The sequence below is a fragment of the Oratosquilla oratoria genome, chromosome 21 (assembly GCF_046742065.1).
Source record: "Oratosquilla oratoria isolate Oo_2021 chromosome 21, ASM4674206v1, whole genome shotgun sequence".
Taxonomy (NCBI): Eukaryota; Metazoa; Arthropoda; class Malacostraca; order Stomatopoda; family Squillidae; genus Oratosquilla; species Oratosquilla oratoria.
The window spans coordinates 36,491,664-36,506,185 of NC_134797.1; the positions used below are offsets into that span (position 1 = coordinate 36,491,664).

Below are 14,522 nucleotides of genomic sequence, written 5' to 3' on the forward strand. Positions count from 1 at the left end.
GACAATTTTGTATTATGTAGGTGTGTAAGACTGACTTCATTGTTATATACTATTCTGAAGATGACTCCCACTGTGAGAAAAATTGAAAATCTCTGTAAGAAAATTAATCAGTGTCAAAATGCTGTAGTGTTTAACAGTGTGTATTAGTGAGAATCTGTGTGTATATATATATATATATATATATACATACATATATATATATTTGTACAACACTGAATGGGTCCCAGCAGGTAGAAGCTCTTGATATGTAGATGGATATATCAATATGCTTCTTCCCATTCATAAGGGAGGTATCCAGCCCCACCCATCCTACTCCTATGTGTCACCTATTTCCTTATCATCTTGGCCCCTTGTGGATGAACAGCTATCCCTGTCCCCTGACCAGATTTTTTTTTTTTCTTTTTTCTTCTTCTTCTTTTCCCTCATAAACTCCCCCCTGTCAGGAGGCTAGGATGGTGCCTATTACAGAGGATTTTGAAGCATAGAATTTAATGGACCATGCCCTTGGTTCAACTTCACTGGTGGCAGGGTTCAAACCGCCATCTCCTCTACCTTCACCACAAGTAATGACACCCTAACCCACTTGGCCAGTGAGCTTCCTTGTATAGCTTCCTTATTCATACGTATACCAAAGGCTTTCCCCCTTACAAGGGAGGTAGGCAAAAAACAGGCATAAAGACCACTCCCACCCATTCCATCTCCAACACACTATAGAAATTTAACTTTGTGATGGAGAGACATTTTTCTCATACATGGGTAAAGAATTAAAAGAAATTAAAATTATTATTTTGCAATCAATATATTTTATTATATATCTAGCTAAATATGTACATATAACAATAATCTCTGACAAAACACTCCTGTTCAGTGGTGCACTAAAGTGGTACAAGAGGAGTACACTCAATACTGAAGCACATGTCAAAGTTGAGAACGACCAGTGAGAAGAGGAAGGGTTACATGAAAGTTACACGCATTAGAAAGTTGGCTTATAGTAGTGCTGCCAGCGAAATGACTTGGTGCACATATATAAGTATATATAACGAATCAGACAGAGCACCTCCACATTGCAGAGGAGCCACATGAGGGTTCCTCACATTATTATGCTTACACCCAAAGCAGAAAGACATGATGGCAATGTCCAAATAGCTGCGAGAGGTTGGCTTGCTTTAACCTCCAGGCATTCATAGTTATATCCTTTTTTAGTTTTTGCTTGCAAAGCAATGGCCATCTTAACAAGACTTCCAATGTTGCAAAAGTTAGCAGTGCATGCTCAAGCATGCAGAGCCATTGCCATGGAAAGCTTTGGGATGACAGCAGAACGACCAAGTCCACAGTATCAAATGTTTGGGTGTATGGAGAGTGGTTATGAGGGGCACATTGTAGTACTCAAAGCAAGAAAAAAGAAAATATACAGAGGGAGAAAGGAGTGATCATCATGAGATCAGTACCATCAACAAGTACAGGATTACAGAGAACATTCTTATATTTGTGTTTTTATAAATTTTGTACTGCTCTGAAACACACAGAATAAATGATAATTAGGGTATGTAAAAAGAGGCAAATAACTAGCTGATGTTGGACATGACATAGTGACTAGTGTTCAAGCTAATAGACTATAAAAAAAGCCTAATCACATCATAAAATCCCTATTATTGAATATGAGGAAATAAGAAAATGAATAACTTTTATATGGAAAGAAAAGAAAAGAAATATGATGAAAGACATGCACGATAAAATCTGATGGGAAATAATTTTATATATTAAACTTGTACTCGCAGAGATGAATTTGATGTGTAATTTGACATTCCTAAGAGGGCTGGCTATATTTGGAAGGAGTCTTACATTGTGATAAACACTTACTTAGTTGTACACACCATAGGTGGTTTCAAGTAGTTGGCCAGAAATATTACACAAAGAGGGAGAGAGGCTCTACCCCAAGATAAGATTGTGGGTATTCGAGGCCTGTCTGAGGAGAGTTTAAAGTGATGATGGATATATGATGTATGTGGGAAGTGAAATAATGCTGCAGACCACAAACCCCATCACTACAGTCATTGGTAAAAGGATTACTCGTATTAAGTTCGAGATCTTCTGAATGAGAAACTAACCCAGAAGGGTTGACCTGTACGGTCTTTATCTACGAATATAAGAAAAAGAGACGGCAAGAGAGGGGAACAAAAGAGTGCATAGAAAGACAAAAGTTAAATTATGAAAAATAAGATTGAATGACCAATATGCAAATTATAAGAAAAAAATGTCATTAAAGATACACACTGCATTGTAGAAATATAAATAAACTCAAGCCTACTGGACGGAAAGGCCTTACTAAAAAAAATCAATATACATAATATACCTAATGCTGGAGGCAGCCTCAATTAATCGAGCACAACTAAATCAAAGCTGGAAAATTTTCCAGGTGTAAGAAGTGGACATTTTCCTTGGTTTATGTATGGTTTAATTTGTTTATGTTTCCTTGGTTTATGTTTATGTTTCCTTGGTTTATGTATGGTTTAATTTGTAAATGAAATTAAACATCACTGGTTAATCAAAATTCAAGTCAAAGTCTTCTCAGCTGGTTAGAAATCATAAATATATGGTTATGAGAGCTGAAAAATTGAGTAATGGATATTATAACTAAGAGATTGACAATATAAAGACCTCAAGAGCTATCAATGATCTGTGTACACATTATGGAAATGACACATCCATCATTGACACTGCATATAAACATTACTGAAATTATCCACATCTACCTACAATATAATTTTTTTTTCTTTTTTGTCAAACATGACTGTGGGAAAGGGGAAATGTTGAAAGGTCTTGCTCAACACACTCGTACACGTACACCCGCGCCTAAGCTCACATACCCATGCACGCACCAGCTTGATTTAATGTTTCCTGTTTTTCCTATGCAGACAGACAAGTGAAACTTCAGCTCATTAAAAACACACAAATCCTCGAACTTTGAGTTTTGTTGTGTGAGAGGATGCAGTGTGTAGAGATACTGTTCATTATTTTTCATTTAGTTGTGAAGTGTAATGGTTATGCTTTGTGCTTCTATATGCTATATGAGAAAAGTAAAATCACACAACTAAATCACTTACAAAAGCCAACATTCCTAACCAATATTTCTTTTGACAAGAAAAATTCAGAATAAGTCACAACCAATATATATACATATGTCTGAATGTAGATATTAATTACTAAAGATTTTTTTTCTTTTTTTCATATAATCATCCGAATACAAGATGATTGTACCTATGAAAGCTACTAACTGAAATGTAACAACCTTCTCTGATTGCTTGGTGGCTCATGATAATACATAAATGCACGTTCACCACCTTGCCGGAAGCTCTCGGCAATGGGTAATTTTTGCATTTGACAACAAAATATTACAAACGTAATTTCATCACTTCAGCAATAACAATATATTATTGTTACATTTGACCGTCAGTATAGATGATCTAATAAATAATCCTAAATCACTGCACTGTTCCTAATATTGGTTTTAAGCACTATAAATAAAAATTTTATCCTTGTTATAATAAATTTGTTCCAAATTCTAGCATTTTAATTAATATTTTTATATATTCCTCTGTATATTCATATATTTGTAACTTTCCTCGTGGGACTTATTTCAAAGAACTGTGGGCAGGACCCAACACCTACAAGCCAAGCTCACTTCAAGCACACAGTTACAAAGAACTGACCATGGTATATCCTACCATGAATGCATATCCAATTCTTAACTGTTCTTTGGGGGGACAGGGGTGTTGAGGGTAATTTTTGCATTCAGGTTAATTATGTCATTATGCAATGGCTTAATAAGCACTCAAGCCATAATACTATATATCAGCACTTCATATATGCAGCTCCTGCAGTGTCAACCTATGTTCTCAAAGTCTTATCAAGTTTCTGTACGGAAAAAAAAATCTTGCGTAGACATCTCATGGGCTCTGTTCTTGTATTGCTTACTTTGAGAAGGAAGAAAATATCTATAAATGTATATATGACAAATATCAAGGTCACAGAGCTTCATAGGTTATGATTATGCTTGACTACGAGCCGACCCTATTCCAACTTTCAAATGAATAACCTGTACTCTTTTGCAAAAAACTTTTAATATACTGTAACTAAGGGCTATGATGGACTTATTACGCACTATGGCAATTTCCTAGGCAAATACAGTAACCTTATTTCTGATCTAGTATCAAACAAATACTTTGATTCATCTGCAAAACAAAACGACTCGTGGTTTTAACAAAAGATTGTACACTAAGAATCTTGTAAATGTTGCCGGGTGGCAGTGACACATTTGCGGTTGGCCCTAGATTTTCCCTTCGATCATTCTTCATCTGAATCTCCATCACTTGAATATCCTTGACTGGCTATTGGTCGGTGGTAAGGAGCACATTCCATTTGCCTGAAATTAAAAATATTGACCAATTCAATTAAATAAATCCATGGAATCCCCGTCTGGGGTATTGGCTGCATGTTGTTATGGCAAAGTAGCAAGCAGTTGATACTATAGGGTCTATAAGGGGCGCCCCTATGGACCAGAGCCACACATAACTTTGTCTGTGATAGAGGGGCACTCTGCTCACAGAGAAATAATGAAACTTTTATTATACTGCTACTGTCCCTCTGTTATGCTGTCCCCCAACCCCTTGTTGCTGTCCTGTACCATTTCTCTGAATTTCATTTCCTTGTTTCCCCTACCCTGTAGTGGGGGGAAAAGAATACTGCCACCAAGTAATTCCACTTGGATCATAAGAGGCAAGAAAAACAGAACGGGAATTGGGACCAAGCATCCTCCTCCCTGTAGCCCCACAGGGGACATTCCTACAAAAAGTAAAGGCATAAGAGGGTCTAGGAGTTTTCCAACCAGCACCCTAAGGTTTGGGTCTTTTAATGTGCATGATGTGGCACAGATGAGAGTAAAAGGGGAGATAGGTAGTATGTTTGTGAGAAGAAAGATGGATGTGTTGGCTTTGAGTGAAACTAAGTTGAGAGGGAAGGGCGAGTGTGAATTTGGGAGTGTAATTGGGAGGTTCTCAGGAATGAAGAGAGGGCGAGGGAGAGAAGGGGTGGCTATACTAGTAAGTGAAGAGATAGGTAAACATGAAGTGGAGTGGAAGGTTTCCTCAAGGATAATGTAGATGAAGGTGAAACTGGGAAAGGACATGTGGGTTTTTGTAAGTGCATATGGTAGTGAGAAGAGTGTAGAAGAAAGGGAGGCTTTTTGGATAGATTTAAATGAGTGCACAGAGGGATTAGGGAGGAATGTCAATGTAGTAGTATTGGGAGACCTTAATCCTAGGGTAGGAAATTAACCAATTTATGTAGTGGTTGGTAAATATGGAGTTCCAGGAAAGAATCATAGTGGAGAGTTGATGGTGGAGATGTGTCTAGGAAACGAGTTGATGATAGCAAACACAGTGTTTTGGAAGAAATTCAAGCATAAGTACACATGGGAGAGGGTGGTGGATGGAAGGGTGGTAGATAGAGCATTAATGGACTATGTAGTGGTAGATAGGAGTATAATAGGAAGACTTAAGGATGTACATGTTTCTAAGGGGAGAGAGTGGGGGGATATCAGATAATTTTTTGGTGGAAGGTATGTTGGAAAAGGCTTATGATAGGGTAGACAGAAAGGCACTGTAGGAGGTTATGCAGATATACGGGATAGGAGGAAAGCTTCTGGGAGCTGTCAAGAGTTTTTATGATAGTAGAGTTTGTGTCAGGATTGGAAATGGAGAGAGTGAGTGGTTCGAGGTAAAGGTGGGACTTCGTCAAGGATGCGTTATGTCGCCCTGGCTGTTCAACTTATACATGGATGGAGTAGTGCGAGAGGTAAATGCAAGGGTAGTGGGTCAGGGATTGGAGATGGTTAAAGAAAATGGAGAAAAGTGGAAGGTGAGCCAGCTGTTGTTTGCGGACGACACTGCGCTTGTGGCAGGATCGGAGGAGGGATTGAGGAAGTTGGTGGCAGAGTTTGGGAGAGTATGTGATAGAAGAAAGCTAAAGATAAATGTGGGTAAAAGTAAGGTGATGAGATGTACAAGGGGTGAAAGTGGCTGTAGACTGGAAGTGAGCATTAAGGGAAAGCGACTCGAGGAAGTGGATAGTTTTAGATACTTGGGTGCAAATGTGGCAGGAAAAGGTGGAGTGAAGGTGGAAGTAGAATGTAGATTGAGAGAAGCGAGTAAATGCCTTGGTGGATTGAAGAGTGTAATGAGGAATAGACATTTGGGAATGGATGCTAAGAGGAGACTGTATGAAGGAGTGATTGTGCCAACAGCACTGTATGGGGCAGAAACATGGAACATAAGAGAGGAGAGAGAAGGAGTTTGAATGTGTTTGTGATGAGGTGTCTGAGAAGTATGATGGGGGTTACTAGGCCAGACAGAGTGAGAAATGAGGAGGTGAAGAGAAGAACAGGGGTGGAAAGGGAGTTGGGAGATAGGGTTGATGAAAGAGTATTAGGATGGTTTGGACACATGGAAAGAATGAGTGAAGAAAGACTAGTAAAAGAGGTATGGAAGGCAGATGTGGAGGGAGTGAACATGAGGGGGCGTCCTAGGATGAGGTGGATGGATGGGGTGAAGGGGGCTTTGGGGAAGAGGGGAATGTCTGTTGAGGAAGGACGGGAGAGGACAAAAAACAGGTGAATGGAGAATGGTTGTTTATGGATGATGTTGTGATGCATGAGGTGGAATTGGTTGGGGGATGGGGGGTGACATAGTATGTATGAGAAAAATTTGACAGCACAAAGGGATTTCTCCCCGTCTTCTCCTTTTCTGTATGAGGGGATGGAGAGGGGGGGGTCGCCGATTTAATGAAGCGGCCTTTCTGTGGATATGCTGTGTCTTGCATCACTGCCTCTGACCCAGGGCAGTATACAAGATGCAGGGATGACCCGTCATCCAGGAGGTGCCAAGATAAGAGGGAGGGGAGGGGAGTGGAGTGTATTTAGGGATGGAATGGGTGGGATTGGTTTTTATGCCTTTTTCTTTTTGGCTACCTCCCTTCTAAGGGGAGCCTTGGTATACAGTAGCGGCCAAAATATAAGGGTAAGTGAAAGCATGTGTATTCAAATGAATATATTGAAATTAATACCCTACACAAGAACTTCATATTTTGTATACAATTAGATATACATTATATCTATATTTCTTGGAAATTTGAAGCTTATGCAACTGATACAAAGAAAGTTAGTAATTAATAAAGAAAAGAGTGTGTAATTTCTTGCAGTCAAAAGTTAAGGGTATCTTAGAACGAAGGACTTTCTATGCTTTACAAGACTGTCAAATCAAAACCGCAACATAAAATTAGTGTTTAAAATATTGGAACCTCAAACTTGTAAACATGGCTGCTGATAAACGATGTCCGGTGTCTTCTCAAGATAAACAGAGGATTGTTGATCTTCACAAAGATGGACATTAAAATGGAGTCATAGCAGAGAGGATAGGAAGGTCTGTGAGTGTGGTGCAATGCATTGTAGCTCAATATAAATCAACAGGATCAATAATTTCACCACCTAAAACTGGTAGACCACGTAAAACCTCAGTTAAGCAGGACCGTCTTATGGTAAGGTTGTCACGGAAGGATAGATTCAAGAGCGCTGCAGAGATATCCCGTGAGTTAAATGCATCTTATGACTGCAATGTGTCACGTAAAACAGTGTCTCGGAGATTAGTAAGTGCTGGTTTGAATGCCCGAGTCCCTGCATCCAAACCATTGATATCCAAGAAGAACCAAAAAGCCCGCCTGAAGTTTTGTATTGAACATGTTGTCTTGACGGAAGATCAGTGGTCAAGCGTTTACTTCAGTGATGAATCTAAGTTTAATTTACTTGGTTCAGATGGCAGGAATTATGTCCAACGAACGACTGGCGAAAGATTGTCCGTTAAATGTGTGAAGAAAACTGTGAAACACGGCTGAGGAAGTGTGATGGTGTGGGGGATCATCTCTGCTGCTGGTACTGGCCCTCTTGTTCGCTTGCATGGGAAGATCAACGGAGAGGTGTATAAACAGATTCTTCGACAGCATGCCCTTCCATATTTGAGATCTTCAAGGGTTCAATGTCCCATATTCATGCAAGATAATGCTCCTTGCCACACTTGCAAGAAGGTCAAATCATTCTTTACTGAAGAAGAACTTTATGCGATGAACTGGCCTGCTCAAAGCCCGGACATAAATCCAATAGAGAATGTTTGGAAAATAATTGGTGAACGAGCACAGCGAAAAAATCCAAAAAATCAAGATGAACTCTGGAAGTTCTTGGAATTTGAATGGAGCACTGTTACTCCATAATTTTGTAGGAAATTTATCAATTCATGTAGCAACAGGTGTCAGGAGGTACATACATATACCAAGGCTTTTTCCCCCTTCCAAGGGAGGTAGCCAAAAAGGGAAAGGCATAAAAACACTCCCACCCATTTCATCCCTAAATACACTCCACACCCCTCCCACCCTCCCTCTCATCTGAGCACCTCCTGGATGACGGGTCATCCCTGCCCACCGCCCTGGGTCAGAAGCAGTGTCGCAAGACACAGCACATCCACAGCAAGGCCGCTTCATTTAATCGATTTAAGGATTTAATCGATTTAAGGATTGTTCACCAAATATCAATGTTATTGCTATTTATCTTTTAAAATAAATTGAATTTAATTATTTTCTAAGCTACCCTTAACTTTTGACCACAAGAAGTTACACACTCTTTTATTTATTAATTACTAACTTTCTTTGTATGAGTTGCATAAGCTTCAAATTATTAAGTAATATAGATATATTGCATATCTAATTGTATACAAAATATGAAGTTCTTGTGTGAGGTATTAATTTCAATATATGCATAATACATATGCTTTCACTTACCCTTATATTTTGGCCGCTACTGTATGTATGTATCCATGAAATGAAACAAAGGTTAGATATCAATGATAGTAAACCCTTGATAAATTGAAATAAATGGTGGATAAGGGTCTGACAATTCATCCAAAAATTCTGTTTATTAGGGAGTCAGTATTTTTGCCTCCTGAACTTAATAAAATTTGTTTTTTAAGAGCCAATATTTGGGACAAATTATTTTTATATTAATGACTACAGGATCAAGTTGGCGTGGAACAATTGGCGGAGAGTATCAGGTGTGCTATGTGACAAAAAGGTAAGTGCCAGAGTAAAAGGAAAGGTGTACAAGACAGTAGTGGGACCAGCATTGTTGTACGGAGCGGAGACATGGGCACTGAAAAAGGTACAAGAAAGGAAGCTGGACGTCGCAGAAATGAGGATGTTGAGGTGGATGTGTGGGGTGACAAGGTTGGATAGGATAACGAATGATAGGATTCGCGGTACTGTGAAAGTAGTGGAGGCGTCGGCGAAAGCACTGGAAAGGAGATTACATTGGTTGGGCCATGTGAAGAGAAGAGATGAAGACTACATGGAAGGAGAATGATGGAGATGGAGGTACAGGGGAGATGCAGGCGAGGGAGACCCAAGCTGCGTTGGGAGGACAGACTGAGAGGGGACCTTAAGGAGAAACATCTGGAGGAGGAGCAGGTGATGGACCGAAACAGGTGGAAACGACTAGTGAGGAACGGCAACCCCATGTGAAAATGGGAAACGTCAACAGGAAAAGAAGAAGAAGAAGAAGAAGACTAAAGATCAGAAGACTACATGGAAGGAGAATGATGGAGATGGAGGTACAGGGGAGATGCAGGCGAGGGAGACCCAAGCTGCGTTGGGAGGACAGACTGAGAGGGGACCTTAAGGAGAAACATCTGGAGGAGGAGCAGGTGATGGACCGAAACAGGTGGAAACGACTAGTGAGGAACGGCAACCCCATGTGAAAATGGGAAACGTCAACAGGAAAAGAAGAAGAAGAAGAAGAAGAAGAAGACTAAAGATCAGGTTGTATGGTGAACCACCTGGTTGCTACATATGCCAATACCAGAGGCTTATTCACATGAAACAAGACATTTGGTTTGTCCAAAATTTGGTTTAATGAGGTTCAATTTATTGCAGGTTTACTTTATATTGCACTTTTGTCCATTACCAAAGTTTAAATTCCAAATCCAAAGAGCATAAACTTCATTAATGAAATCTTAACAGACCAAATAATTCAAAGAAGTGAATCTGACAGTCATTTGATCATGCAGTTGCTAGCAAACTATATTTTCTAGTCAAACAGTATACTTCATGCCATAAAACAGAACATTTTAGGAATTCAAAAAGTAAGTTAAAAAATTCTCAGAACAACATTATCATGTACATACGCCAGTCTCCTATAATGATTCAGCCACTCTTCTGTCATTTGAGCTACCGTCAAGGGTTTCTTGGTGAGATGCTGCTGAGCTACTAAAATACCTCCTTCACTGACGCACACCTCCAACCAAGATCGAAGGAGTGATTCCTCACAACCAACCTGAAAATGAAATAGTATCATAGTAACATACATGTATACATATATATACACAGACATGAAAGAACTGAATAGACACCAAGAGAACTCATTTAATTTATTTAACAAGCAATTGATACAATTAAAGTGCTTATAAATGGTCACAATGTGAATAACTAATACTTGGTTGACATCCCCTTTGCTTTTTTCAATGCAAGGAGCCTTCTAGGCATGCTAGTGATTAGTTCACAAATATCATCTTGAGGGATTTCTTGCCATATTTCCCGTAATAATCCTGAGAGTTCGCGCTTTGAAGATGGCTTCCTGTTCTTTTTGCGAAGTTGTTGGTCTAATATGCCCCTGAGGTGTTCAATTGGGTTCATATCCAGGGATTGACTTGGCCATGGAATTTTCCTGATCCCATTTTGGCTCAACCAATTTTGTGTTGCTTAAGCAGTGTGACAAGGAGCATCTTCCATAAACAAGAAGACATTTTTACTCATTCTACCACTGGAGATATTGGAATGACTCCTTCCTTTAATATAGGAACATATTTGCCTGAATTGATGTTTCCTTGACACTCCACAAGCTCTGATTGACCATCACTCCAAATTGCACCCCACACCATTATTGAAATACCCCCATGTTTCACTGTTGGCTGCAGTCTTTTGAGGTCAAACTCTTAACTACAGAGTCTCCAGACCCACACTCTTCCACTGTCAGAAAATAATGTGAATCACGACTCATCAGAGAAAATGACAGTGCTCCAAAAGGCCACAGGTCTCTCCACCATCTCAACAGCCCAATGCTTTCTGTGCTTGATATTGGCTGGACGAAGGAATTGTCTCCATAGTAACCCAGCTTGTAGAGATACCTGACAGCTGTTCTAAGACTGACATTAGCTTGTGCTGCTATGTTAGAGGCCTTGCAACATGAATCCTCTGCGACATTTCTTTTGATAAGACACAAGGTTGTTTCTGAGAGCCCGGGATGACCTGAATTAGGCTTTGTGCCCTTCTTGCCCTCTCTGGTGAATTGTACGATCACTCTATTAACAGTAGAAAGGGGTATTGACATATTTTCTGATATTTTGCATTGACTAAGTCCACCTTCAAGCCACATCAATACATTATCCATTCACCTCTCTCAACTCATACCTATCTCTTGCCTTTTCCTTGCTCAACTGACATTCCACTTTTACCCAACACTCCCTTCACCCCATCCATCCATCTCATTCTAAGTTGTCCCTTCAAACTCACTCCATTCACATCTGCTTTCTATACTCTTTTTGCTAGTCTTCACTAATTCTTCCCATGTGCCCAAACCATCCCTTGATCAACCCCACCTGCCAGCTCCCTTTCCATCCCCACTTTCTGCCTCACCTATTATTTCTCACTATATCTATCTTTGTACATACATATACCAATAGCTTTTTCCCCCTTACAAGGGAGGTAGCCAAAAGACAAAGGCATAAAATCCACTCCCACTCATACCATCCCCACATACTCCACTCCCATTCACCCCCCTCCCTCCATCCTTGTAACCTCCAATAAACTTGTCAGACAAACACATTTGAATTTCTTCTCTCTGCTTCCTTTACATTCCAAGTCTCTGTCCTGTGCAGTGCCTTAAGCACAATCACCCTTTCATATGGTCTTCTCTCTGTATCCATCCCAAGACACCAGAGCCATGGGTCCCCCACAAGAGAGAATTGGAACAACAGACTGACCCAGGTATACCTATTTCTGATGACACTTTTCATTCTCCCTAGACTTTTACTTTCTTCTCTCACTCTACAGTTTACTTCCATTCCCTGCTATATGTCTCTCTAAATACTTAAAGTTTTCCACATCCACTAGTTCCTCCCCTTTAAGACTTAGCTCAAACTCACTGCAACCTTTACCCTTTGTACATCCCATCACCATACTTTTACTTGTATCTACTTTCAACTTTCTCCTGCCTTAAACCCTCCTCTGACCAAGCCACAAGTACAGTGTCATCCACAAATAATAATTGGTCAACCTCCCACTTCCCTCCATTCTATCTTCAAACCTTTGCCCACCACCCACACATTCAGCTCTCTCTAAGTGGCCAAACCATCCCAATAATCATTCATCAGCTTTATCTACCAGCTCCCTTTTCCACCCCAGCTCTCCTCCTCACCTCCTAACTTCTCACTCTACCCAACCTTGTAACCACCACCATACTTCGCAGACCATCTCAAACACAGTTATATTTCTCTCTGCCTCATTAAATTACAAGTCTCCCCATGTAGTGTCATAGGCACAATCATGCCTTCATATAACCTTCCCTTTGCACCTATTCCCTCCTCACACACACACCATACCATATACCAAGGCTTTTTCCCCCTTCCAAGGGAGGTAGCCAAAAAGGGAAAGGCATAAAAACACTCCCACCCATTTCATCCCTAAATACACTCCACACCCCTCCCACCCTCCCTCTCATCTGAGCACCTCCTGGATGACGGGTCATTCCTGCACCCTGCCCACCACCCTGGGTCAGAAGCAGTGTCACAAGACACAGCACATCCACAGCAAGGCTGCTTCATTTAATCGGCGACCCCCCGTCTCCGTCCCCCCTTGCATATAAGGAGAGGACGGGGAGAAATCCCTTCAGGCTGCGTCAAAATTTACTCACACATACTACCCCACCCCCCACCCCCCTGCCCATTCCTCCTCATGCAATCACAACATCATCCATATACAACCATACAATATAGAAAAATAAGACTTACCTCTGCCTGTGTGAGGAAGTGGACAGGGAGCAGCTTGTGGTCGTGGGTCATTAGGGGTAGAAACACAATTTGTGATTCACCTGGATCTAGGATGGCACCTGTGGGAAAAATAAACAATCAATCAATCTATTAACTAAGATCTCTCTTGCAGGAGCCCCATGGCTCCAAGGTAAATGGCAACAGCTGCAGGACTGGCCCATAAATCACTCAAGGAAGAATTGTTATATTGTTGTAGTTGTTGTTGTCATTCCCTAGAATGTCTGTCCGAGCAGTCCTGTCTCCCCAAGGAATGCCACAGCCAGAACGGGGTTTTCCCACAAATCCTTTATAGAGTGTATGTTGTGTTGTTTCCATGCATGATTGTGTATAATGCAGTCTTCCATTATGTGTTGAATAGTATAGGGTGAAGTGTTACATCCTGGGCAGTTGTCCACAATGTGGTCATCCAGTCTCTTCAAGTAGCTTAGAGGAGCTGGGTGGTGGTCACACCACTGTCTGGCCAGGACTCTGTCCTTTCATGGGAGAGAGGATTCAGAGGGATGGATATCTGGGGGTCTAGCATACAGCAATGTGTTGTCTTTTAGTGTGTCAATGGAGCAGTGAGTGATATGATTATGAATATGCTTCCTGAGGCTGGTATTTGGTGGTTTTGTTGTTGTTCCCTAGACTGTCTAGCTGATCAGTTCCATCTCCCTGAGGAATGCCATGGCTGGAATGTGGTTTTCCCACAAATCCCTTATATTGTATATTGTTGTTGTTGTGCATGATTGTGTACAGTACAGTTTTCCATAATGTGTTGTATCATATGTGGTGAAGCGTTATATCTGACAGTTATCTGTGTGTGGTTAAGGTAAAGCAGTGTAGGATGTGATGTTTAGTGTGTCCTGTGTGATGCTAGCATCTGGGGCAATTTTCTATGGCCAGGCCTATTCTGTATTGCCACTATAGTTCTTCATTCTTTTAGGAGGGATTTTTCTGTAAGGGTAATATCTGCAGGGGCTTGATGGAGAAGAGTCTTTGGTGGTCAGTCATGAAGTGCTTGTTTTATGATCCAAGTGTGAATGTAGTTTTTATACAGCACTGTATGGGACAGGAACATGGAACATAAGAGAGGAAGAGAGGAGTTTGAATGTGTTTGAGATGAGGTGCCTCAAAAGTATGATAGGGGTTACTAGGCTGGATAGAGTGAGAAACGAGGAGGTGAGGAGTAGAATGGGAGTGGAAAGGGAGCTGGAAGATAGGGTTGATGAAAAAGTATTGGGATGGTTGGAACACATGAAAAAAATGAGTGAAGAAGGGTTAGTAAAAGAGGTGTGGAAGGCAGAGGTAGAAGAAATGAACATGAGGCAGCAACCAAGGATGAGA

The 14,522-nt window shown here is 40.7% G+C and overlaps 1 protein-coding gene across 2 annotated transcripts in view; it reads right to left on the reverse strand.

Moving 5' to 3' along the window:
• Positions 1-780: 780 nt before the first annotated feature.
• The window catches only part of trbd (ubiquitin thioesterase trabid), a 43,000-nt gene continuing 29,258 nt past the window's right edge, over positions 781-14,522 (reverse strand). For both annotated transcript variants that reach the window (XM_076204716.1, XM_076204717.1), the window contains exons 9-11: positions 13,158-13,255; positions 10,278-10,426; positions 781-4,423 (exon numbers count right to left, since the gene is read on the reverse strand). In XM_076204716.1, the coding sequence (XP_076060831.1) occupies positions 4,345-4,423; positions 10,278-10,426; positions 13,158-13,255 (326 nt within the window). In that variant the 3' untranslated portion in view covers positions 781-4,344. The remainder of the gene's footprint in view (positions 4,424-10,277; positions 10,427-13,157; positions 13,256-14,522) is intronic.